The sequence below is a fragment of the Pleuronectes platessa genome, chromosome 6, assembly GCF_947347685.1.
Source record: "Pleuronectes platessa chromosome 6, fPlePla1.1, whole genome shotgun sequence".
Lineage (NCBI taxonomy): Eukaryota > Metazoa > Chordata > Actinopteri > Pleuronectiformes > Pleuronectidae > Pleuronectes > Pleuronectes platessa.
Genome location: NC_070631.1, coordinates 27,828,095 through 27,856,091, shown reverse-complemented (window position 1 = coordinate 27,856,091; position 27,997 = coordinate 27,828,095). Strand labels below are relative to the sequence as shown.

The 27,997-nt window shown below is 41.6% G+C and overlaps 1 protein-coding gene across 1 annotated transcript; it reads left to right on the top strand.

Annotated features, from left to right (window-relative positions):
- The first annotated feature begins 1,884 nt into the window (after window positions 1–1,884).
- Window positions 1,885–27,235, top strand: si:ch211-218o21.4 (actin-associated protein FAM107A). The gene is made up of 4 exons (XM_053424700.1): window positions 1,885–1,891; window positions 2,554–2,629; window positions 3,841–3,982; window positions 26,792–27,235. The coding sequence occupies exons 1-4, from the start codon at window positions 1,885–1,887 to the stop codon at window positions 26,906–26,908; spliced, it is 342 nt and encodes a 113-aa protein (XP_053280675.1). The 3' UTR covers window positions 26,909–27,235.
- The last annotated feature ends 762 nt before the right edge of the window (window positions 27,236–27,997 follow it).

The window sequence follows — 27,997 nt, the reverse complement described above, 5'->3', positions numbered from 1 at the left end:
ATTAGTGCCAATTGAGGGCAGGAGATGGTTGATTTTATTTCTAATGGTTTGAATTTTATCATTAAAAAAGGTCATAAAGATATTGCTATTTAGGGATCGAGGAATACTGGGTTCGGTGGAGGTGTGACTCTCTGTCAGCCTGGCTACAGTGCTGAAGAGAAACCTGGGGTTGTTTTTATTCGCTTCTATTAGTTTTGAATAGTAGGCGGCTCTTGCTTTGTGGAGAGCCTTTTTATATTCTTTAACACTATCCTTCCAGTCTATTAGATTTTCAACATTGTTGCGGAAGCGCCACTTCCTTTCTAGTTTTCTTGATAATTGTTTTAACTCATTTGTCTGGGAATTATACCACGGAGCTAATTTACTATGTTTGACATTTTTCTTTTTTAGAGGCGCTATTGAGTCTAATGTTAATCGTAATGAGTCTGCAGAGCTATCGACGAGGTGGTCGATCTCAATGGAGCTCAGGGTTTTAAAGAATTGTTGTTTATATCTACTGCTAATACGGGTTTAAATGTAATTGGGATTATTTCCTTAAATTTAGCTACAGCACTATCAGGTAGACATCTAGAAAATGAATTTTTTATTAGTGGCATATATTCAGTTATTGAAAAATCAAAGGTTATTAAATTATGGTCTGATAGAACTGGATTGCGCGGAAGTACTGTTAAATTTTCAATTCCGACACCGTACGATAATACAAGGTCAAGTGTGTGGTTACCACAATGAGTAGGTTTGTGCACACACTGACTGAAACCAATAGTCTAGTATTGAAATAAATGCTACGCTAAGGCAATCTTTATTATTATCAACATGAATATTAAAGTCACCAACAATAATAATTTTATCGGTCTTTAGGACTAAGTTTGATAAAAACTCAGGGAATTCCTTTAAAAATTCAGTATAAGCCCCCTGAGCACGGTAAACTACAGCAAATATGATTGGCTGTTGGTGGTTCCTGGATTGGCGTGGAAGACTAAGAACCAGACATTCAAATGATTTGTAGCTGAGTTTAGGTTTAGGATTAATTGATAGACTGGAGTTAAAAATAGCAGCAACTCCACCTCCTCGCCCAATTTCTCTAGGAACCTGTGAATTGATATGACTGGGGGGAGTAGATTCATTTAGACTGACATATTCATCAGGATGCAGCCACGTCTCAGTGAGGGACAATAAATCTATGTTGTAATCGGAGACTATTTCATTAACTAAAAGAGCCTTTTTTTCCAGTGATCTAATGTTTAAAAGACCACATTTAAAAGTCTGGGTTTCCTGTATTGTTTCAGAGGTTGTTTTAATTTGTATTACATTTTTGTGTGGAGTTCTCGCTCTGTTATTGTTTAATTTCAATAATTTAATCGGACGGTGAACAGACACAATCTCTATGGGGTTGTGTGACTGATCCAGAGGGAGCGCAGAGGAGTGTTTAGCACTGCAGTAGTTCCACCCTTTGCTCTAAAAACAGCCTCAGTTCTACATGTCATCAAATCCATAAGATGTTGGAAACTTTCCCCTTAAAGATGACCTCACGCCATCACATCATTTCTGTAGATTTGTCAGCTACACATTAATGCTGCCAATCTCCTATTCTACCTTATCACAAAGGTTTAACTGGATTCTAATCCGGAGACTGAGAAGGTCAGCGGTGTTCCCTGAGCTCACTGACATTTTTATGAACGTAGTTGGACACAACTTTGTGACATGGAGCATTATCCTGCCGGAAGAAGCCATTAAAAAACTGAAGCCATTAAAAGATAAACATGGTCAGGAACAATACTCAGACTGTGGAATTAAAAAAAGGATTGGAATTTGAATCTCAAAGTGTGTCAAGAAACATTCCTCACACAATCAAACCACCAGCAGCCTGGACTGTTGACACAAGGCATGTTGGGTTTGTGGTTTCAAGCTTCTAACTCCAGATTGTGACTCTACCATCTGCAGCCTTAGTAGAAATCTACATTTTTTCTGACCACGCTATGTTTTTCATCTTACCAGTTCCGTCTCTGTCACTGCAGCCTCAGATATCTGACATGAGTGGAATCTGTCATGGTCTATACTGTTGTAGACCATCCAACTCTAAACTGAGATGCTTCTCTGCTCAACACAGATTACGAGAGGTGGTTATCTGAATTACCCTAGTAACTCTGTCAGCTCCAATCGGTCTGATAGCTCTCTGACCTCTCTGATCACATTTTTTATCGATCCTGGAAAAGTCTGAGACTCATGGTGGAGTGGCTTCATTGTTCAAAGTCAATGAAACAACTATTAAATGTAATATTTGTGGGAGGGTACTCACCAAATAGGGGAACAGTAAACTATTTCTATAGATCTATCATCCATCTCATCCTGCACTCTGGGGTACTCTGCACTCAAATATTTTTTTTTGTCCAATGATCATGTTTTCCGGAACGTGTAACTCCATCAATGTCGCAGGGAGGGATTTGGATTTGATTAGCAACTGGATTCAGATTATCTGATTCAATTATTGAAAACCATTCCTATGAAGATTCAGTGCTGTGTTGATGTTTTTAACATGTTGATTTTCTTTATCAGATAATCATTCAAACCCCATCCAGACTTTCAGGACTCACAATGAGCTTCACAAGGAACTGCTACTTGCCCACAAAAGGTAGGTCCCATACAGCTGTTACAATATGGCCGCATCCTCTCTGAAATATAAATGAGGGCACGTTTACTTGATTTAACTACAAGCAAGAATTGTAACATAAACAATGGGCCTTTACAATAAATCAACTTTCCTGAAATAATTGTGTTCAATGTTTACCTCCTCGCTCCCCTGTCATTCTTTTCTAAAGCAGCTCTCATTAAGAATACATGAATGTCTCGTTCCTTCTCTTACAAACTTGCAACCATACACCCTCTCTCCATGCTGCTGCAGTCCTTTTGTCCATGGGAACCTGAAGCAGTGTAAGGTGATATGTTAATATTGGACAGATCTGGTTTGTCCTGCTAGCAAACACTGTACCGGAAACATTAATAAACTACTTATATATTACCGCTATTTATATCATTATTTGTATAGCCCATATATTCATAAATCACAGTTTGCTCAGAGAGCTTCACAAGGTGCATCATCCCAAACAATAGTCAGGAAATGTACAGAATCTTTTTTTTTTAAAGGGGGACAAATGCAGAAACCTAAAAGAGTGCTGGATGTGTGGGATCCTTCGGCCAGGATGGACAGAAGTGCAAGAGATGTTGCGTGTAACAGATGTAAAAACAATTAAAAATTAAAAGATGATAATTTACAACAGTGTGCCAATTTCCACAGTGGATAATATACTCATAACAACAGCACTGGTGATCTTTAACATAAGATTTCACTGCTGATGTAAACAAATCAATTGATATTTTTTGTTTGCTTGTTGGTCGGCTAATCGCGAACAACAGATGGGTTTTCCTATGTTTGTTGGTTTTCTTATAGCAAACCAAGAGGCCACAGCACCACACAAGTTCCCCATGTAAATCTGTGGTCATGGAACTGCAGCGAGCCCTAATACGCAGTCAATGAGGCAGAAATTAATCTCTGTCCTTGCTGTAACATCTTGCATTGGACTATAAGATCTCTCAGTAAAAGGACATTTAAAGTTTTTTTAATACTTTAATAAGGATAGGTTAAAAAAACATAAAGAGCTAAAATGACAAGGTCAGAGTGATTATTGAATATAGGTTTTGACTCTGTATTACTGTGTCATACAAGGATAATATGAAGAGGTATGCACCCTATTCTGTACTAATTAATTTAGATTTAAATGGTAATAAATCAAGCCCATTCATCCATATAAAAGATTTGTGTTGTCTCTTTCTTTATGGGCTAAGGGGTCTGGCACTGAGCCGGAGACCAGAACTTCAACAGGTGCTGGAGAGGAGGAAGAGGGCGCAGAGTGAACAGGAAGAGGAGAGACAGAGCAGGACTCCCCTGGAGGATGTGCTGCTAAGACGTCAGCAGAAGCAACTTGAGGTAATATAGCTATAGTTTATAATAGGTTTTCAGCAATGGCAGAAAGTAGTTTAGTCTTTTCATTCTTGTACACTACAATAACTGCGAAGATATTTTATTATATATGTTATTATATGTTTTATTATGTTTTTTATTAAACAATGTATAAAATATTTTATAAAATATCTTACTTTCAATATACCACCCAAGCCCCCATGCTCTGCCTTTATTTGATAATCAACCATCCACGTGTCTGTGTCTGCTCCGGAGTCTGCCAAACCAAAAATGTACCATGACTGTTGATAATCCACAATGCTTAAGTAAGATTTTAACCCTAGAAAGCTCAGGGAGACTAACCTAACCCCAAAAAAGATCATGCAAATATTTGTTTTAATGACTTGAATATTATATTATAATATTTGTTTTTTACCCTGCACCCCACCCAACTGGTTATGAGAGGCAACCCACACTGCCTGCCCCACAACAATTACACTATATTTTAGCACAAATATCTGTAGTTTCTACTCTTTACATTTGCAAAATCAATCAATCAATCAAATTTTATTTGTATAGCCCATATTCACAAATCACAATTCGTCTCATAGGGCTTTAACATGGTGTGACATCCTCGGTCCTTTACCCTCAACAAGAGTAAGGAAAAACTACTAAAAACCCTTTTAACAGGTAAAAATACGTAGAAACCTCAGAGAGAGCCACATGTGAGGGATCCCTCTCCCAGGACGAACAGAAGTGCAATAGATGTCAAGTGTAGGAAAACATCATCAAGATTAAAGGTTTTAGCAGTATTGATGAGGGTAAACATTTAGAAGGACAACTTCAATACTATATGTCAAGCAGTCCTGCTGCAATCATAGTCTATGGTCAGCATCCAGCAAGATCATGATCCATCATCAAGATCGGATGCTACTCTAGTCCACAGTCATTGTCCACTGCCACCATTTAGGATCCATCATCAGCTGCCACTTTGGTTGTGATCCACCTTGGTCGTGGTCCATTGCTACACTGGCTTCCAGTGTAGCGATGGACCACTGCCAAGGTGCTAAAACTGGAGAATGTGGTCTGTTTTCTTGGTTCTCGTCAGGACACGTGCTGCGGCATTTTCGACAAGCTGCAGTCTTTAACGACTTACTGCAAAATAGGCTCATTACTTTGGTTTTAATGTATTTGAGGGGATTTAAATGTATTATTACATTTGTATTTTTTTGCATTATCGAGTGCTGCCTTTCCAACATTAGGGCAGATTTCCACTTAAATGGAAATTAACACTGAAAAGACCCTTACTTCTTGTATATCTATTGGTGCATTTCAAGCACACCGAATATAACACAGCTTAAAAGAAAGATCAAGATGAAACACACAAGAGATTTAAAAGAAGAAAACTTCATCGATACAATGTACACATTTCAGCCTCCTTGAAAGTTTTTAATGGTCAAAAACCTTAAGTCAGAGGGGTTTAAGTTCAATTGTCTTCAAACTATAAAGAGACATGATTCTCAGTTTGATTTGCACAGATACAGTCGGAAGACTGTATCTTTTATACTTAAGCACATTTCGGAACCTGTACTTTTGTTTTACTGCTTGAGTAAAGAATGGTTACGTTTACCTTCTCTGCACACAAATAAACATACACACATTTGTCACTATTCTGCTTGAAACAACCAAAATGGGATTGCACACAGAGCAGATAGATTGATGTTTTTGGAGACAATTGGTCATCGCTAAACACAAACTCACACAGTATTTGCTGGACCCATTTGTCAACCAACCAGGTGAATCCAGCATGTCTGTGCAAGAAGAAGATCAGCTGCTGGAGATCGCAAATGACAGCGGCCGTTACAGTATGTTCAAGTACTCTGCCGGTGTTCTGGATTAAAGTCGCGGCCACAACAGCATTAAAAACTCTGTTGCCATTTCCGACATTCAAATTTTGATTCAAGACATAGAAGAAAGTCAAAGAAGGAAAGACCAAAATAAGACTCGTGGTAAGTGTTGCTGGTAGCAAAGACAACTGAACAGAGCACTGTTGTTGGAGGCAAGTTGCCAGCATCAGGGCGTGAGTGGCAGTTTAGCTGAGCAAGGATCAGTGAGGATGAGGTTGTATTCAAAGGGACCGTTTTGGGGAAAGAATGGGCTTTGATTGGTGTGTGACTGACAAGCACACATCAGTAGCTGACATCTTATGACAGCTGAGCACATGACTCTGTGTCCTGCATTAACTAACTGATGCTTCATTAGGCATACAACTTTAGACAAACAAAATCTGGTCTTCACTATCCACTGGCCAATGGGGCAGCTGAAAAGAGTATCGCCACAGCCAAATAAATCCTGTGCCAGCCGGATCACCTCATGACTCTGATCAACTACTGAGACACAGCTACAACCCTGGAGAGGTCTACGGATACAGGAAGTAATACAATTGCCAGATTTAAACAGGAAATCACAGCCGTTTTATTGTTGAGGCCATGTGAAGGAAACAAAAAAAATCAACAAACAATTCCAGGCAAGGAGAAACAAAGGGAGTAAGACTGAGGGTGTCTTCAAATCAACAAATAAACTTAACCTAAGCCAACTTTACTAACCCTAAACTAACAGTCAAAAACAATAGGAATAAAACACTAATCAACAAAACACATTTTTCGAGCATGCAGTCAATTAATCAGGGTTGTTTATTAAATGTTTAAATCCACCCTTTTTCTTATTTATTTTTTTTACTTATTTTTTATTTAGTTTTCAACAAAACAATATGCATTTTCAGACAGTTACTTTCTCTGTCCATTTTTTAACTCTACATAGTATTGTTATACATGGTATTCAGGTACAGTGTGCAATGCATAGAAAGAACAAAAAAAAGAAAGAAAAATAATAAGAAATAAAATGAAAATAAAACCAGGGATAAAGAAATAGTAGTTGTCCACTCCTGAATTTGGTATCATAGGTGCTATATATCCTTTTCAGAGAAGATGGTGTATAATGTGTGTGAATAGGGAGAATTAACAGGTAACCGCTCCACCAGAGGCCCGGGCAACATAAATTAGTAACCCTCATTGTATTAATAAGGCCGCTACAGGACCCCATCGTTTAGTAAAGATAGACTTTTGGAGCCTTAATGAATATGTGATTTGCTCCATTTGGTAGATGTCCCATACTTTTTGGGTCCATATATTGTTTGTGGGGGGGTCTGGTTTTAACCATTTGATGGTTATACACTTCAATGCTGCTGTGAATAGTATGTTTAGCAGGTATTCTTTGGTCCTCCCGTCCAGGCCTTCAGGCATCGCTCCCAGTAGTGCTATTGTGGGGTCTTGTGGGATGTCCTGTTGGAATATCTCTTTGAGGGCATCAAAGACTTCTCTCCAGTATGTGTTTAACTTAGTGCAGAGCCAGAATATATTTTTGTGATTGGCATCACGTGTTTCACAGTTCTGCCAACACAAGTTGGAATGCGTCGACCCATCTTGGCTACTATTTCTGGTGTTCTGAAGAATCTGGTAATTATTTCCCATTTAAATTCCCTCCAGGTGTTTGAATTTGTATCTAGGTGTGCCTCTATGCACATCCCCTCCAAGGTATTCTGTGGTATGACCCTGTTCATTTCCGCCTCCCATCTCTGCTTTATCTGTAGGAAATTATGTAGATTCATAGATAGAAATATGTTATATGGTTTACTTAATGTTTTCTTATCTTCGTTCCCCATCTGTATTTCTATTAAAAACTCCTCTAAAGGGGTACGTTTTCAAAGCTTTACCCATTCTTTGTGTGATGTTAGAAATGTTCTCAATTGCAGATATCTGAAGAAATCTGTTTTGGCAAGATCAAAATCCCTTTTCAGCTGCCCAAATGTCTTGAGGTTGTCCTCATTAAATAGCTGATGCAGGTAAACCAATTCCGTATCTGACCACTTTGTAAAGCCTGTGTCTAGATTGTTAGGTGTGAAGGTCTTCATAGATCCAATGCTTGTTAGTGATGAAATTAACTTTGGAATCCTGAAAGCTGTCTGTATTTTGAGTGATCTTAGTTCACTCTGCCACTTCTTTTATGGGTGCATCTAAAAAAGGCATGTTTTGTAAGGGCTCTGGGCATAGGTTTTTCTCAATATTAAGCCAGCGAGTGTATGTGATATTCTGAATCCATGCTATCAAAGGTTTTGTTTGTGCTGCCCAGAAGTAATATTTTAAGTTTGGAAGTTTAAGGCCTCCGTTTACCTTAGATAATTGTAAGGTTTTAAGTATAATTCTAGGACGCTTTTTTTGCCAGATAAATTTGGAAATAATTGTATCCATGTTATCAAAAAACTGATTTTGGAATTTCTATAGGTAGCATCTGAAACAAGTAGAGATTTCTAGGTAGAACATTCATGCGGATACTTTCAACACGACCAAGCAGGGACAGAGGAAGCATAGACCATCGTTCCAGGTCACTATCAATGCACCGAATTATTTTACTATAATTGGCCTCGTACAAATTCTGTAAGGATGGGGGGATGTATATGCCAAGGTATTTTATACCGTCTTTTGGCCCCTTAAATCTACTTTGGAGATTTACAGTTCTTGAGATGTTACCATTGACATCCATAGCCTCTGTTTTTTCCACATTTACCTTGTATCCTGAGTAGTATCCATACTGTGAGATGAGTTCCTTTAGATGTGGTATAGTTGATACAGTTTGCGTCAGATATAATAATACATCATCAGCATAAAGGGATATTTTATGCTCTTCTTTATGTATTACAGTTCCTTTTATTTTGTTATCATCTCGGATGACCTGGGCCAAGGGTTCTATACTAATTGCAAACAGCAGGGGTGATAAAGGGCAGCCTTGTCTGCAGCCGCGATCCAGTGTGAATCTTTGTGATCTATTTCCATTAACTTTAACAGCTGCCTGTGGTGCCGAATGTTTGTATCCAATTTAGAAAGTTGGGGCAAAATTTGAATCGTTTTAGTGTTTGGAATAAATATTGCCATGATACTCGGTCAAATGCTTTTTGAGCATCTAGGGACATAATCATTGACTCGTTATCGCCATAGTATCTTCCATAGATGAATCCTGTCTGATCCGGGTGGATAATTTCAGTGATATATATGATTGACTCTTCTTGCTAAGATTGCTGTTAGAATGCGCAGATCCCCATTCAGCAGCGATATCGGCCTATGGGATAGGCCCTTTGTAGGGTCTTTACCTTCTTTATGAATTACCACTATAGTGGCCTCTCTCCAAGATGGTGCCATAGTTTTATTTTCTAATGCAAGGTAGTATGCTTTTAGCAACAGTGGTGATAACATATCCTTAAAGGTTTTATAAAATTCATTAATATATCCGTCTGGTCCTGGGTTTTTATTATTTTTTAGCGTTGAGATCACTTGCTTGATCTCCCATTCCTCAATAGGCTCATCTAATTCCTTAGCTGCTGGTTCTGTCAGTTCAGTTAATTTTATTTATGGTTTAGGAACTCTGTAAGTTTTGCATAATCAGAGCAGGTATCTGTATTTTTGTATAAGGATTCGTAAAACTCAGCAAAGGATTCTGCTATTTTATCTAGTTTTGTAACAAACGTTTCTTTTGATTTTTTTTTCTGCACTGTATTAAATGATTGCTGTTTTCTTAATCTTAATGCTAATAATCTGCTTGCCTTGTTACCGTGTTCATTATATCTTTACTTTGTGAATATTAAACTTTGCTCAATTTTATCTGATAGTAGGCTGTTGAGTTCTCTCCGGGTTGCGTTTAGGTCATTTAGGAGACTGGCCGACGCTGATTGTTTATGTTTATTCTCTAAATCTTTTATTTTATCTTCTAATTCTCTCTGTTTAGCCTCCTTTCCTCTTCTCCTAGCACATGTTAATTAAATAATACGGCCTCTGATGTAGCTTTGGCACAGTCCCACAATATAAGAGGAGTCGTTTCAGCCAAGGTATTATTATCCAAGTATTCCTTGAGTTTTGCTGTGAAAAGGGGGTAAATTCTTTGTCATTAAGGAGAGATGCATTAAGTCTCCATTGTTTAGATGTTTGTCTTTGGCCTTTGTCCCATTTTAATGCCACAGGTGCGTGATCAGATATAGTTATAGGCAGAATATCAATGTCCACTATCCTGTGTAGCTCTGCTTTAGTGGTAAAGAAATAATCAATCCTTGAGTAGGATGTATGTCTGCTTGAATAGAAGGTGAAATCCCTGCTTCTCGGAAACTTGCTTCTACATATATCTACAAGGCCTGCTTTCAGGGATTGGTATTTAGCATTCTACTCTTTCTAGAGAGTGGAGCTTTAGAGGCAGGTTGTCGGTTTATTAATTGTGACATTACGCAATTCAGGTCTCCTCCCATCAGTAGCAGTCCTGAACTATATTGTAACCTATTGAACAATGTCCTGATAAAGCCGGGCTTGTCTTCATTAGGTGCATATACATTTATGAGGGACACTTCTATGCCATCAATTAAACCATTAACTATGATATATCTCCCCTGGGTATCTTTATGTACCAGTGTTTGTCTGAAGTTCATTTGTCTGTGTATAAGTATGGATACTCCCTTTTTCCTTCCTGACCGGTGAGAAGAGTAATATACTTTATCTGCCCAGGACCTTTTCAACGTTTCATGTTCCGCATCAGATAAATGGGTTTCCTGTAGGAATGCAATGTGACAGTTGGCTTGTTTCATCTGATGCTTATATAATTCTTTCAGTGGCCATACCTGGGCTTTCACTTTGGGTGGGGGAAGGTTGGTCCGGATCACCTGGTGGTCTCTGTCTCTGTCCCGCGATGACCTAGAGCCGAATATATATATTTGTATTTTTTAAGCTTTTCTGCCACTCAAAACAACGTAGCTGCCTCTGCCTCTCTTTGTGTTGTCGTCAGTGAGCTTTGTGGCAAATATTTACAGTGGGTATGGAAAGTATTCAGACCCCTTTAAATGTTTCACTCTTTGTTTCATTGCAGCCATTTGCTAAAATCAAAAAAGTTCATTTTATTTCTCATTAATGTACACTCAGCACCCCATCTTGACAGAAAAAAACTGAAATGTAGAAATTTTTGCAAATTTATTAAAAAAGAAAAACTGAAATATCACATGGTCATAAGTATTCAGACCCTTTGCTGTGACACTCATATTTAACTCACCTGCTATCCATTTCCTCTGATCCTCCTTGAGATAGTTCTACTCCTTCATTGGAGTCCAGCTGTGTTTAATTAAACTGATTGGACTTGATAAGAAAGGCACACACCTGTCTATATAAGACCTTACAGCTCACAGTGCATGTCAGAGCAAATGAGAATCATGAGGTCGAAGGAACTGCCCAAGGAGCTCAGAGACAGAATTGTGGCAAGGCACAGATCTGGCCAAGGTTACAAAAGAATTTCTGCAGCACTCAAGGTTCCTAAGAGCACAGTGGCCTCCATAATCCTTAAATGAAAGAAGTTTGGGACGACCAAACTCTTCCTAGACCTGGCCGTCCAACCAAACTGAGCAATCGTGGGCCTTGTCAAGAGCCTTGCTGAGAGAGGTAAAGAAGAACCCAAAGATCACTGTGGCTGAGCTCCCGAGATGCAGTAGGGAGATGGGAGAAAGTTCCACAAAGTCAACTATCACTGCAGCCCTCCACCAGTCGGGGCTTTATGGCAGAGTGGGCCCGACGGAAGCCTCTCCTCAGTGCAAGACATATGAAAGGCCATATAGAGTTTGCCAAAAAACACATGAAGGACTCCCAGACTATGAGAAATAAGTTTCTCTGGTCTGGTGTGACCAAGATTGAACTTTTGGCGTTAATTCTAAGCAGTATGTGTGGAGAAAATCAGGCACTGCTCATCACCTGCCCAATACAATCCCAACGGTGAAACATGGTGGTGGCAGCATCATGCTATGGGTGTGTTTTTCAGCTGCAGGGACAGGACTGCAGTTGCAGTCCTGTCCCTGCAGCTGGTTGCAAGCAAGTGAAAGATGAATGCGGCCAAATAAATGGTAAATGGTAAATGGATTTGTATTTATATAGCGCTTTTCTAGTCTTGATGACCACTCAAAGCGCTTTACATTACAGTTTCACATTCATCCATTCACACACACATTCATACAGTGCATCTACTTGCAGCACTTTTGTTATTCTATGGGGGGCCATTCGGGGTTCAGCATCTTGCCCAAGGACACTTCGGCATTAAGATGGTTCAGACTGGGGATCGAACCGCCGACCTTGAGGTTGGAGGACGACCACTCTACCCCTCAGCCACAGCCGCCCCAAATACAGAGATATCCTGGAAGAAAACCTCTTCCAGAGTGCTCTGGACCTCAGACTGGGCCGAAGGCTCACTTTCCAACAAGACAATGACCCTAAGCACACAGCTAAAATAACAAAGGAGTGGCTTCGGAAACAACTCTGTGACCATTCTTGACTGGCCCAGCCAGAGCCCTGACCTAAACCCAATTGAGCATTTCTGGAGAGAATTGAAAATGGCTGTCCACCAACGTTCACCAGCCAACCTGACGGAACTGGAGAGGATCTGCAAGGAAGAATGGCAGAGGATCCCCAAATCCAGGTGTGAAAAACTTGTTGCATCATTCCCAAGAAGACTCATGGCTGTACTAGCTCAAAAGGGTGCTTCTACTCAATACTGAGCAAAGGGTCTGAATACTTATGACCATGTGATATTTCAGCTTTTCTTTTTTAATAAATTTGCAAATATTTCTACATTTCACTTTTTTTCTGTCAAGATGGGGTGCTGCGAAATAAAATGAACTTTTTAGATTTTAGCAAATGGCTGCAATGAAACTTTCCGTACCCACTGTATGTAATAGTAGCTGACGAAGGGGGCCTCTAGTTGATGGAGCCAATAAATAACCACTATTCAAGTCATTACACCCGGATTGCACAGTCCCAGTCAACCATATATATTGCATATTGCCTTAAAACAAAATAAAATAAAATAAAACAAAGAAACCAATAATCAAACAAAATAATCAGAAGGAAACTAAAACTAAACAAGGCCAAATAATCTAAATGAAATCTAAAGTTGGGAAAAAAACAGTAACCGTAACTATTCTGCTGAAGGCTGCCCTTTAATTCATTAAAATAAAGCAGGGACAGCATGCATCCACGGCAACACCGACACCGTCGCACACACACACACACAGACACAGCTGCGAGGGAGAGCAACGGTGTACCTAAATAGACTTCGCCACCTCCACGCAGCCTATAAGCATCGCCGTCCCGTCAAGTAAATTTAAACATCCAGAACGGGGAAAAAAACACTGCTAAAAGTATAAAACTTAATTAAGAATTGACCCCGTTACAATGGACCCAATTTTGAGAGGTCACCGAACCGGTGACAAATTACAACCAGGGTCTAAACACTGTCTCAACAACGTGATGATTTGCAGCATGGCTCACCTGCACGGTTCTAACTGAGGTATCAACGGTTTCATTTTTCATCAAGCCGGAACTTATGTTGAGCCTTCTGGCCAAACATAAGCTCATATGGTGAATAACCAGTTGATTGGTGGTCTGTGGTATTATATGCATAAAGTACCTGAGGTAGATATTTTGGCAATTTTTTCTTCTTTACCTGGGGGGGTTTGCGCAACAAGTCATGTAATGTTCGATCAATCTTTCACACTTTCCATTGCCTTCGGGGTGATAAGGTATGGTTCTACGTTTCTCGATTCCATACAGTTGACACAGTCTTTTCAAAAGGTCCCCTTCAAAACACTTTCCTTGATCATTGTGGATGCGTTTGGGTACGCCATAAATGTAGAACCACTTTTCAGTCAACACACGGGCTACTGTACTGGCCCGCTGGTCTGGTGTCGGGAATGCTTGGGTAAACTTTAAAAACACATCCGTGACCACCAGCACATTCTTTCTTCCATCACTGGCCTTATCCAATCCAGTGAAATCGATGGCATGGACTTCTAATGGTTACCAACTTCCCCTGAATGTACAGACTTTTGGTTGTACTACTTTGGCAAGTGTGCACCGGTTACACTCCCGACAGTATCTGTCAATGTCATTTCCCATAAATGGCCCAAAAGAATGGCAGCTGTGAACCCAAAAGCAACGACACTGAAGCATAGTGGGAATGAGGAAAGTTCTGAGTTGATAAAACGTAGCAGGGGTCAGGAGCCAGGCAGTCAATCTGGTTACAAACAAATCCGACAAGGAACAGGCAAAACAAAGTCCAGGATAAAATGTAGCAGGGGTCAGGAGCCAGGCAGTCAGTCCAGTTAAAAACAAATCCGACAAGGAGCAGGCAAAAGATAAGTCCAGGGAAACAGCAGGCAGGTCACGATGGGGATCAGGCAGAAGATAAGGCAGGAGGGAAAACGCTGGAAGGTTAGAAACGAACACACTAAACGATCTGGCAGAGGACAAAGGACACAGGCAGGCAGATATACTGGGGGAACCAATGAGTAGATGGAAGACAGGTGCGTCTGTGGGTGGGGCCGGTGAAGGGATCTGTGGAACTAGGAAGTGCAGAGGAGGAGGAGGGGAGTGGCTGAGTTCTGAAATGACAAATGGATTAGTATGCAAAACTTATGATAGGACAAATGAAAATATTAATAAGAGGGTGAATTTGTGACACTCTGCCTCACCAGACCGTTGGTAAGCTCAATTCCTTGGTGGCACGGGTCATCATGAAGACTTTTAAGGACCTCTCCCTGCAGGCATTGAGGCAGCAGGACTTGGAACACCACTTGTCCTTCCCTTGGTAGCTGTATTTGACGGTATGGGACACCATCCTTTGACTTTATTTTGGACCACTGCTGCACCAGCTTCTTTACGCCTCTACCAGCATTGGCCCTTTCTTGTTTAGTTGGAGGTGTGCCCCTTTTTATAATATTGTAGGAAAGTATCAATTACTGGATCTGTGGCCTGTAGAGCAATTAGGTCAGCTTTGGGCCGTGATGGGAAAGCAGCTATTGCTCGGCAGGTTGCAGCCATGGCGTTTGCACTTTCAAGTAAGACTTTTGTTGGTTCATGGAATTCCGGTGGCACCTTGAAGCCAGGGAATAAAAGTGATGTGCTCTGAGAGTGCAACTGGCGTGACAAAGCATCTGCATTGCGATTGGTTGGTCCTGGGCGGTACTTGAGCTCAAAATCAAAAACTGCCATCTCCGATGCCCACCTTTGCTCCACCGCCCCATGTTTAGCTGACTGCAGGTAGCTGAGGGGGTTGTTATCAGTGAACACTACAAATTTCTGTCCCAGCAGATACTCCCGATATTTTTGGGTCATCGCCCATTTAAGGGCCAGGAATTCTAGCTTTCCAGAGCTGTAGTTGGACTTGTTTCTTTCCGTGGGCCTAAGGCCTCTGCTTGCAAAAGCAATTGGTCGCCGTTTTCCATCATAGTCATGGGATAACACAGCACCAAGTCCAGCATGGCTAGCATCAATTTCAAGGACAAAGGTTTTGGTGAAGTCAGCATATCCCAGAACTGGTGCTGTCACAAGCAGTCTCTTGAGTGTTTGGAAAGCATTTTCACACTCAATACTCTAACTCAGTGATTTTCAACCTTTTTTGAGCCGCGGCACATTTTTTACATTTACAAAATCCTGGGGCACACCACCAACCAAAATGACACAAAATGACACTCTATGACCTAACACAGTACATATAATACATATAATTAGTAATATAGTTTCTAAATGTATTAAAAAGCACTATTTTAAATTATTTCAGCCCTTTATTACTCTTACCTTTTAATGAGGTAATGAATCAGATTTATGAAACAATCTTTGATTTAAGTAAACTTTATTTAACGGAGACATATTATACCCATTTTATCACAGTTGATATGGTTCCTTGGGGTCTTAATGAAATGTCTGTAACATATTTTGGTCAAATACCACAAGGATAATTTAAAACAGGACCTTTTAACCCTGTCTAAAAAAGATTGACCTGTTTTGAGTGCCAATAGTTACTCCCGCCGTTCACCCGCGCTTCATTGAATTTCTTCACTTTGACATTCAGAGCACTGGGCAGAAACCACATCGCGTCAACACCCACCGTGGGCCTTCGCGATGCTTTGTTTTAATTAAATAGTCGGATTCCCCTGGTCCGCACCAGAGTCAGCTGCTAGGCGCCAGCCGAGGCGCACCGCCAGGGGGGGCCCCCGCGCGAACGGAGGGTTCCCCTAGCGGGCGCCGTAGCTGAGGTGATCCGCGAAAGGTCCCGACACGCGTCCAGAGTCGCCGCCGCCGACCGCCGTACCCGGTCCCTTCCAACAGCCCGCCTTCTGCACCGGCGGAGGACACCACCCCGCGGTCCAAGAGAAAGAAAGCCCCCGTACCACTGACGCCGTGAGGCACCGCGGAAGAGGACCTCCCCCCCAAAAAAACGTTGAGGCGTGCCGCACGCCGGGTCTCCGGAGGCGTGGAGAGGAGGGCGACGGGGCGACTGCTCCCCCAGCCGCGGCACGTGCCCAGCGGTTTAACCACAAATACCAATGATATCGGTGAAAGTCAAGTTTATTACCGATGTGCAGATGTCGGTAAACATCTTCGGTGCAACACTACATATTAGATAATTTCCCACGGCACACCTGACGATCTCTCACGGCACACTGGTTGAAAATCACTGCTCTAACTGTCACCTATAACGGCTTTCCCAAGGGTTCTGCGTTTCTTCTTGGTACCATCCATTTCGGCGGTGGAGGAGAGCAGCATACCTTGTAAAACCTTCCACAAAGCGGCGATAATAGGATGCGAATCCCAAAAATGATTGAAGCTCTGTACAAGTAGTGGGTTGTGCCCATTCAGCCACTGCACTAATCTTAGAAGGGTCAGGGGCAACGCCAGATGCTGAGATGACATGACCCAGGTATTTGACCTCAGATTGAAAAAAGTGACATTTACTTAGCTTTAATTTCAGATGGAAATGTAATAGGGGCATTACATAATCCAAACGGCATCCGATTAAACTCAAAGAGTCTGAAAGGGGTGAAAGCAGTCTTTGCTTTGTCCTTTTCTGCCAGGGTACTTACAGTGCCTTGCATAAGTATTCACCCCCCTTGGACTTCCCATTATGTACTGTTACTAACTGGAATTCAAATAGACTTAAATAAACTTTTTCCCGTTTGATCAACAAAACATGCATAGTACTTTGGAGGTGCAAAATAAATTTTATTGTGACGCAAACAATAATGAGAACAAAAAAGTTGACATCTGTTGGGTGCATAAGTATTCACCCCCCTGTGTCAATACTTGGTAGAACCCCCTTTCGCTGCAATTACAGCTGCAAGTCTTTTGGGGTATGTCTCTACCAGCTTTGCACATCTAGAGATGGAAAGGTTTGTCCATTCTTCTTGGCAAAAAAGATGAAGCTCAGTCAGATTGGATGGAGACCGTCTGTGAACCGCAATCTTCAAGTCTTGCCATAGATTCTCTATTGGATTGAGGTCTGGGCTTTGACTGGGCCATTTTAAGACATTCAGATTCTTTAATCCAAACCATTCCTTTGTAGCTCTGCCTGTATGTTTAGGGTCATTGTCCTGCTGGAAGATGAACCTCCGCCCCAGTCTCAAGTCTTTTGCAGACTGCATCAGATTTTCTTCAAGGATTTCCCTGTATTTGGCTCCATCCATCTTTCCCTCTATTCTGACCAGTTTCCCTGTACCTGCTGAAGAGAAGCATCCCCACAGCATGATGCTACCACCACCATGTTTCACTGTTGGGATGGTGTGCTCAGGGTGATGGGCAGTGTTGGGTTTTCGCCACACATAGCGTTTTGCATTGAGGCCAAAAAGTTCAATTTTGGTCTCATCTGACCAGAGCACCTTCTTCCACATGTTTGCTGTGTCTCCCACATGGCTTCTGGCAAACTCCAAACGGGATTTTTTATGGATCCCTTTCAACAATGGCTTTCTTCTTGCCACTCTTCCATAAGGGCCAGATTTGTGGAGTAGACGACTAATAGTTGTCCTGTGGACAGATTCTCCCACCTCAGCTGTGGATCTCTGCAACTCCTCCAGAGTAACCATGGGCCTCCTGGTTGCTTCTCTGATTAATTTTCTCCTTGTCCGACTCTTCAGTTTGGGTGGACGGCCTCCTCTTGGTAGGTTTGCGGTTGTGCCATATTCTTTCCATTTTCTTATGATGGATTTTATGGTGCTCAGAGAGATGTTCAAAGCTCTGGATATTTTTTTATAACCTAACCCTGCTTCATATTTCTCCACAACTTTATCCCTGACCTGTTTGGTGAGCTCCTTGGTCTTCATGATGCTGTTTGTTCAGTAATGATCTCCAACAAACTCTGAGTCCGTCACAGAACAGGTGTATTTATACTGAGATTAAATTGCAGACAGGTGGACCCTATTTACAAATTATGTGACTTGCAAATGTGACTTGTGAATGCAATTGGTCGCACCAGATCTTTGTTAGGGGTTTCACAGTAAAGGGGGTGAATACATATGCACTCAACACTTTTCAGATTTTTATTTGTAAATAATTGTGAAATCCATGTAATATTTCCCCCCACTTCCAAATGATGCACTATTTTGTGTTGGTCCATTACATAAACTCACGATGAAATAAATTTTAATCTGTGGTTATACCATGACAAAATGTAGAAAAGTCCAAAGGGGGTGAATACTTATGCAAGGCACTGTAGGTGTACCTGCTTGCAAGATCCAATGTTGAAAACCACTGAGCGCCTGTGAGGGCATCCGAAGATTCTTCGATTCGGGGAAGCGGATAAGCATCCTTCCTTGTTTTGGCATTGAGCAACCTATAGTCCACACACATGCAAATTTCTCCTGTTTTTTTAAAAGCTACCAAGATCGGCGAGGAGTATCCCCTCTGTCCAACAACTCCTGAATGTGAGTTTTGACTTGCTCATACTGTGACGGCGGGAGCCTGCGATAGCGTTGCCTAACTGGGGTGTCATCCACTATAGGAATTTCATGCTCTACCAGCGTGGTACATCCCAGGTCTCCCTCCCCTTGACTAAAAACTGTGATATGCTTCTGCAAAAGCTCTGTGCATTGTTTCGTCTGCTTAGAGGAAAGGTTAGGCCATGACAGCTTAGACAGATCAATGTACGGGGGGCTCACTGCAGTCACCTTCTGAATCACTGCTAGCGTGTTCTGGTGGTCTATTTCACTGATAAGGATAGAGCTCTTTGATTTTGGCAGGTCAACCACGTGCAGCTCACCCAGCTGTGTATGAGGTTGCAGCCAAACATCTTAAGTTCCAACATTGACTATAGGAATTTCAACCTTGCCTTGGTGGAAAAAAAGAGGGGCTGCAGATACAAGGGCAACAAGTACAGGGACAGGAGGTGCGTATCCATTTTAGGGAACCAGCAGGAACGTGAACAGCTCGACAATGGATTTTGGCTATACCCAAGCACCCCTGTGTGTTTAAGGCCTCAATGCGATGACACATAAAAAGAGTTTCTTTCCACTCCTTAATAGCAGCTTTTAGGACAGGTGACTAAAAAAGACGAGGTCCATACTGCTCAAACAGCAGATGGTAACAGTGGCGAATAATGTTCATTCCCAAGAGGCCAGATACGGCCTGTTGCTGTGGTGTGGGCTCATCTAGGGGGTCCTTTACAACTAGCACGCCCATTTGTCAGAGGGTTTTACCCAAAACAGTGACATTGAGCTCCATATATCCTAGATAAGGGATTTTTAGTCCATTGGCTGCTCTAAGACTTAACCAGTGACATTTCTTTAGAAGCCCGACACCCTGTGACCGGAAGTGTTTCTCAAAGAAGCTTTCTCTGATCGTGGTTCCCATTGACCCGGTATCCAAAAGGCAGGGCACCACCACACCCCCCCATGTTGATTTGCACAACTGGGCAATCTCCTCTAAGTCAAGAGTGATCATCCATTTGGTGTTCAGGTGAGCCCACAAAACTCTTTTCTGATGCTTGGCTCTTTGCACCAGAGGGGTCTAGTTTCCCGATGACTGATAATCAGAACCCCCTCCCCCTACCTGTCTGTGCACCCCCACTTTAGAAACAGATCCTTCACGGGTCGTAGTAGCAGTTAGGTTTACCCTACAGAACCTGGCTATGTGGCCTGCTCTATTACAACGGTGACAATTAGTTTGCCATCTGTTGGAAATCCTAACGGCTTAGCTTGGGTCAGGGCTACATGGCTCTGAGTAGGCTGAGAGGACTGGGCAGTAACATGCTTCATAATAGTATCTAATTGAGCTTGTTGTTTATCTCCGCCATTTCATCGTTAGAGCTAGCAGTGACTGCATTTGTGCTACCCTCACAACTATCCACTGCCTGGGAGTGTGTGTCACAAGAGTAGACCCAATTTCTAATTTGACCTCCCTGTCTACTTGTTTCTGTCCACTGTTGTGCAATAATGCTTAAAAAGTGTTACCATAGAATGGTGTGCCTTTAGGCATTCAATAGATTGGTTATCAAAATAAAATATAAAACATTAATATTTAAAATATTAATATTAAATCATAACTTTAATTGGTGAAAGTTGTCTCGGGGCACCACCCTTCAAAGGAAGGGAAAAGATAGCTAATTTATTGATTAAGATCAGTCTCATTTAGATCTAGTTCAATCGGAAATCTCAATATTTACTATTAAAGATTATAGTATTATTATTATAATGAACAGTGAAGGTTATAGAGTTCTTGACAGTGTAGCGGTTGGCCAAAATCACTTATGCAACATTAATGAAAGAACATTTGTGAAAGAAAACATTTATTATGAACATAATAAAGTATAAAAACACAAATTACTAAACAAACGTACGTAAACACAGTGTGTGCGTGTATGTAAATTATGGTGTTCTCAAAATGGTGGCTTGCCACAGCTCACACCCTGATTAGCATAAAACATTTCCCAACACCACCTAATAGCAATACCTCGAAGTTCTACGAAAGGAATACTTGGTTGTTGGACCACATGCTGGTTCAACTCTCATATAATCAAGCACATGTTCAACAAACGGATCACGCAACAGGACATCAGAGTTGGGGATACCACCAGGAGTTTTACGTATAGCTAAATCCATTAAGGACTTAAGGGCATACAAGTAATCACGCAACAATTCACCCTCTCGCTGAGTACGTTGGAAAAACTGTAACTGGGCCGCAAAATAGGACTGAGCGCAACTATAGTTTTCTCTTAAATCCAAAAGATTTTTTTAAGGAGTATTTCTGTCGGCACGAGCGTGAAAATGTATCTCTGACTTGGCACATCCATCTAAATGGTCTGTGATAAACAGCAACTGTTCAAGTACTGGCCTAACCTCTAGTCATCTACGTACCTCCTCATCCATTGTTCAACTGTTGACAGATCAACTGACATCTTACCAGTGAACTTGGGGCATTTACGCTCTCCAGGTACATAACATAACGGAGGTTGGCTGCATCAGAGGCTAGGCTGCCTTCTGGAACCACATTAGGGGAGGAAGTGGATGACCCTGGAAGTGGTTCAGGTAACTGTGATTGGTTCTGCAACTGCTCTCTTAATTGTTCATTGGCTGTTTTCAGCTGTTGCAGCTGCGCCATAAGGGCCTGTACTTCGTCCATCCTCCAAATGGACAGTCAGTATGTTGAAAGATCTTCAAATAAGCCTGTGGTCCTCTTCACCTGTAGACCAGCCAATGTTTTTTCCCACTCTGGCCTAGTTTCTACTAATCAACAGGCCCAAAAAAACAACAACACAACCAAATATTGAATATAAACAGAAAAATTGAATATTCAGCTTCCTATGCTGCCAACAACGCCAATTCTGTAGTTGTCAAAAAAAGTTTAGAGATGATAGTTTAATGTCTATTTGGTTCACATATCCAGAATAAGCAGGACGGGAGGCTGAGATTTCAGAAATATACAATTTATTTAATAGGTGCAAACGATTTAAAAAGACTGCTCAACAGTACAGTGACATGTGCAAAGGTTGAGGGGCTGGCCTGGACTTGATATGAATAACATTAAAAAGAGAGAAATTAGAGGCTCCAGTCCCAAGTGTACAACGCTAAAGTATCATGCATTAAAACAACCCAGCACACTTTAAGACACACTGCAAATGATATAATACCACATAATGACAAAAGAGGGCCTCTAGGTGATGGAGCCAATAAATAACCACTATTCAAGTCATTACACCCGGATTGCACAGTCCCAGTCAACCATATATATTGCACATTGCCATAAAACAAAATAAAACAAAGAATCCAATAATCAAACAGCACCCTTTTTACCCTGTCTAAAACCGACCTCCTCAGATTGACCTGTTTTGAGGGCCCCGCCCCCATCTTACCCCACCCCCTTCTCACCCCTCCCCCCTCTCATGGAGGTGTAGGACATAACGTTTTTACCTCAATTAATTAGCCTGTGTGTTTGAATGTGTTCTCACTACAGAATGCATTCAACATCTATAGGGCAGATTATGGGCCTTTACGTCAAAGAGGAATAGAGCAGTAAGTTGTTTTTTTTATGCATGAGATATCAGTCATTTCTGCAATACAAATATGACTGAGGAATAAAATACTTAAATTACTCTTCCCTCCGTATTACTTTGCTAACTGCTCATCTTACACGTGTCAATTGTTGACATGTTACATATCAAACACTAAAAGCACTGTTTCCATACACTTTTATTGTCAGAAAGATTGCTAGAAAGAATGCCACAGAGCTTTTTAAACATAGTTATTAAATGTACTGGCTGGGACAGAGGTAATAAATACAAAAAATAATAATAATAAAAACAATGATTACAAAAATACACTTTGTGCCATCAGTAGCCATACTGTAAACAAAGGAACACTTTATATTTGTGTGTCACCTTTTATTCTCTAAATACAATGTAAACTTTGCTCAGCCGTTACAGGTATTTGGCGTACAGAAGCTTTGTTAGCTGGTGTTGGGGCTATCTGGGCCGGAGAATCAGGGTGGTCCTGCCCTCCTGCGTGGTATTCCAGATACGCAGAGTGTTCCCTGATGCTCACATAGCTGGCTATAACTTCCTGCTTGTCAGGTTTCTCATACTAAGCAGAGAGTTCCTCGGGTATTGAGATCTTCAGCACCTCATTCACATATGGGGCCGGGTCCTGAAAAACCTCGTGAAAGATGAGGTCCAACAGGTTATCAACGTAATCTGTAATACAAATTGGGAAGAAAAGTTGGACATTTTGCACTTTTTTGTATTTATTATTTTCTTTTTATAATTATATTATTCTATTTATCGTGAAGACGATAAATAAATGGTCTTTAAATCGTGAAGACCATTTAAAGACAGCAGATAATTGATATGTTATTTATGTTTCACATACTGTTTGTACATTGTTTGGCTTTTAAATAAAGCCTGTGAGACTCACGGAAGGTTGCATCTGCTTTCACCGGCTTTGCTGTGCACTCGCCCTTCTTATATATTACATCTGTCCCCCGCCGACACACAGGACACATCCCAAACAGCTCCAGGAGGCAGTTTTCATAGACAATATATGTGATTGTCTTATGAACAGGGTTGGAAGATTCCATTCTATTAGAAAGACAAAGATTTCACCAAAAGGCTGCAACAGCTAAAACATGTAGGATGGTAATCCATCTGATTATTGAAATGTTTAGATTAAATATTGAGTCACTCACGTCACATCTGCTGACTCAGTCAAGACTGTGATCGAGTCATCAGGATCATAGGTAGGATCATAGGTAGGATCATAGGTAGGATCATAGGTAGCATCCTGTGGCTCTCCGAAGTCCATTCTTGAACAACTTGGGTTGTCCTCTCCTTCCTCCAAGCGAGGTCTCTTATAGCTGAGGTCCAAACACCGACATCAGTGCAGGGCACAGTTTTCTGTGTGCCTATGATAAAACAGACATTCAGTATCCGTGGAGTCACAACAAATGAGATGCTGTTACAACTTTAACACGGAGACACAATCAATGACATGACGAAGTAACTGAGGGTAAACAAACCTGTACTTTTGTAGTGAGGTCGCACTGCTTTCATATGTTCGCATCTTTGGTGGGTCCGTCTGGCATGCTACGTAATGTACCCTAGCACCGTGAACAGATGTGCTTGCCTAAACACCAAAAGCAGCAATGTTATTCATGTTTGTACTACTGTCATGCATACAAAGATACAAGGACACATTTCCCCCAACTAGGGCTGGTAATGAATAATCGTTCTAGTCCCGTACATTATGACAACAACATCCTCCGGTATCTTGCGCGAGCGTCCGTAGCAGCAGCTGTAGCTGGAAGTTAGGTTCGTGAGTGTTGTGCTCTCCACTTTCCCCCCCCCCTCCGCTCGCGTGTCCTCCCGTGAGTACTGTGCCGCTGATTTTTTTTCCACGGCTGCACTGGTCTTGAAGTTAGCTACAGCGCCCGTAGCAGCTACTACAGTGCTGCCGTGTAAAAAAAAAAAATCAACGGCACAGTACTCACGGGAGGACACGCGAGCGGAGGGGGGTGAAAGAGCGTGTAGACCACAACTTCATCTTCATCCCCTTCGCTCTCCTCTTTCACCCCCCTGTCTCCCAATCAAGTTCTGACCTTGGTAACCTCCGCCCGCCCGACCACCTGCCCCCATCCCTTCTCACATTCTCCAGACTATTGCCCCTGACCTTCTTCCTTTTCTTACCCATCTAATCAACACTTCCCTGTCAACTGGCTGATTCCCTAATTCTCTGAAGGAGGCAAGAGTAAATCCTCTCCTGAAGAAACCCACCCTCGACCCGTCTGAAGTAAATAACTACAGACCTGTCTCTCTCCTTCCCTTTGTTTCCAAAATTCTTGAGCGTGCTATCTTTAATCAACTTTCCTCCTATCTTAACCACAATAATCTTCTTGACCCTCACCAGTCTGGTTTCAAGGTAGGTCACTCAACTGAGACTGCCCTCCTTGCTGTCTCTCAGCAGCTTCACACTGTGAAGCTGCCGAGCAGCAGCCTCTCTCTCCTCTGTCCTCATCCTTCTAGACCTCTCTGCTGCATTTGACACAGTGAACCACCAGATCCTCATTTCCTCCCTTCAGGACCTCGGTGTCTCAGGCTCTGCTCTCTCCCTGCTCTCTTCCTACCTCAATGAGCGCACTTATAGGGTAACTTGGCGAGGATCTGTGTCTGAACCTTGTCCTCTCACTACTGGGGTCCCTCAGGGTTCTGTCCTTGGTCCTCTCCTCTTCTCTTTGTACACCAACTCCCTCGGCTCTGTCATTCACTCGCACGGCTTTTCCTATCATAGCTATGCCAATGACACCCAACTAATGCTGTCTTTTCCCTGATCAGAAACACAGGTAGCAGCACGAATCACTGCCTGTCTGACCGACATCTCTCAGTGGATGTCTCAACACCACCTGAAGATTAACCTTGACAAGACTGAACTACTTTTCCTTCCAGGGAAAGACTCTCCCATCCACGACCTGACTATTAACTTTGACAACTCTGTGTTAACCCCCACTCAGACTGCTAGGAACCTGGGCGTAACACTCGACAGCCAACTCTCCCTTACTGCCAACATTACTGCAACAACACGGTCCTGTATATTCATGCTGTACAACATCAGGAGAATACGCCCCCTTCTCACTCAGAAGGCGGTGCAGGTTCTGGTCCAGGCTCTGGTCATCTCACGTCTAGATTACTGTAACTCCCTCCTGGCAGGTCTACCTGCTACTGCCATCCGACCTTTGCAGCTCATCCAGAATGCAGCAGCTCGACTGGTTTTTAACCAACCTAAATTCACTCACACTACTCCGCTCCTCCTCTCCCTTCACTGGCTACCAGTGGCTGCTCGCATCCGGTTCAAAACACTAGCACTTACGTACCATGCTGTGAACGGATCCAGTCCAGTCTACATCCAGGACCTGGTCAAACGTTACACCCCAGCTCGTTCACTCCGCTCTGCTTCGGCTAATCGGCTCGTTGCTCCCTCACTGCAAGCTAAAAACTCATCAAAAACACGACTGTTTGCGGTCCTGGCTCCTAAATGGTGGAATGAGCTCCCCATTGACATCCGGACATCAGAAAGTTTACACATTTTCCGCCGAAAACTAAAAACATACCTCTTCCGACTTTACCTTGAATAAAAACAAAACAACAAAAAATGGCACTTACTTATAGCACTTTGTAGTTTTGCTTTATTTTGAAGAAATTGTACTTTCTTGATTCTTGTCGTCCTTGGTATGTACCCTCGGGTTTGAATGCACTTATTGTAAGTCGCTTTGGATAAAAGCGTCAGCTAAATGTAATGTAATGTAATGTATTACTCAAGAACCTGCCGTGTGAACACCGTTCACCGTGGACTCATACGCAGTCTTCTCGCTAAGTCTCGCCAGCCGTCCTCGATTAATTGTTCAATAACGTTATTAATAGTCGAACATGAAAACTCCTGTAAAGTCTCTACCTATCCCCAACCACTACGTACTAGCCCCCCACCCCCTCACGCCACAACATGCTAACGTCACTAGCCTCCACACAAAATGTCTAAAAGAAGGGTTAGGGTTTACCAGAATTATTTAAAAAAAAATACTTACAAAAAATTAATTACAAAAACTAAGCGATGGACAAAAATCTGAAAAAAGTGCCTTAATTATGTTATGTATTATATCTTAAAATGTATCTTAAGGTTTGCAGTTTTTTGCAATCCTGCCAAAGAATAAGCCACAGACATGGGTAAAAACATGACCTCCTCTGTGGAGGTACCCTCATCATTGAATGCACTTATTGTAAGTCGCTTTATATAAAAGCCTTAGATAAATGATGTGTAAGGTAATAATGGAAACCTAAGGAAATACAGACAAGCAGTCATGGTAAATTAGCTTCTTTTGCATTTGTATAGTATATCACCTGTCCATATGTTTGCCATTTCTATATGAATATGTACTGACAATATATCTCTTTTTCTTTACTCAGAGGGACAAGGAGCACGAGGAAAAGGTACAAGAAGAAACCCAGTTGATTGAGTTTGTTAGAGTCCGACAGAACCTCAGAAAGATCCATTCAGCGATCCAAAACAAAAACAATTTCTGAAATGCTCCAGGAGATCGACCTGCAATGTGCAATGCACTTTTTTCAATGTCTTCTATCCCTGGAAGAGTAACAGCGCAGTTTGAAAACTGTTTAATGTGAAGTTTAATGTGTGACAAATAATTTGTTATCATTCTTATTATGATTTCTCCTGTGATTATACGTTTGTTAGCATGATAACGCAAAAATTGCTGGACAGATTCTAACAAAAATAGGGTTTCTACTTTTGTGATTTTTGAAATTAATGATACAGAGCTCTTACTCAGACAAATCAAGCATATTTAAGGGACTGATGTCTATAAGTGTGTGAAATTTTGTGCACCAGGATTTAATTTAGGGGATTGCTGTTTTTTTTAATTTGCATTTATTTGTTATTTGTTAGTAAGTAGGATTACATAAAAGCACTGAATATTACCTCAAAACTTTGTTCATAGATATGATTGTGAATGATTTGGTTTGTCTTGAATGAACGGCTCATTTTAAAGAAAAAGAAAATAAATCCTCATCTGCTGCCTGATCATGATCCACACCAAAGGTTTATGGGTTCATCCCTGATCCACACAGATTCATCCCAACAAGTTTGAAATATTCAGTTTTTATGTAAGGTTGCTAGTTACCATATAAACAAACAAACATAACCTCCTTGGCAGAGGTAGGAATGCACGCGTAACAATGTAGTAAATGGTTTTGTATTCATATAGCGCTTTTCAAGTCTGATTATGACCACTCAAAGCTCTTTACAGTACAGTTTTACATGCACCCACACATTCATACAGTGCATCTATGAGCAGCACTTTGTTGTTCTATGAGGGGCATTTCAGGGTTCAGCATCTTACCCAAAAACACTTTGGCATGCAGATGGGGAAGCCTGGGGATCGAACTGCCGACCTTCAGGTTGGAGGACGACCGCTCTACCCCTCAGCCAAAGCCACAGCCCCTCAGCCGGCCACTGCGCAATCACATATACATATATATATATTCACAAAACACAATCTGTCTCATAGGGCTTTGACAAGTTGTGACATCCTCTGCCCTTAATCCTCAACAAGAGTAAGGAAAAACAAAAAAGCAAAAAATTGACAGGGTAAAAAG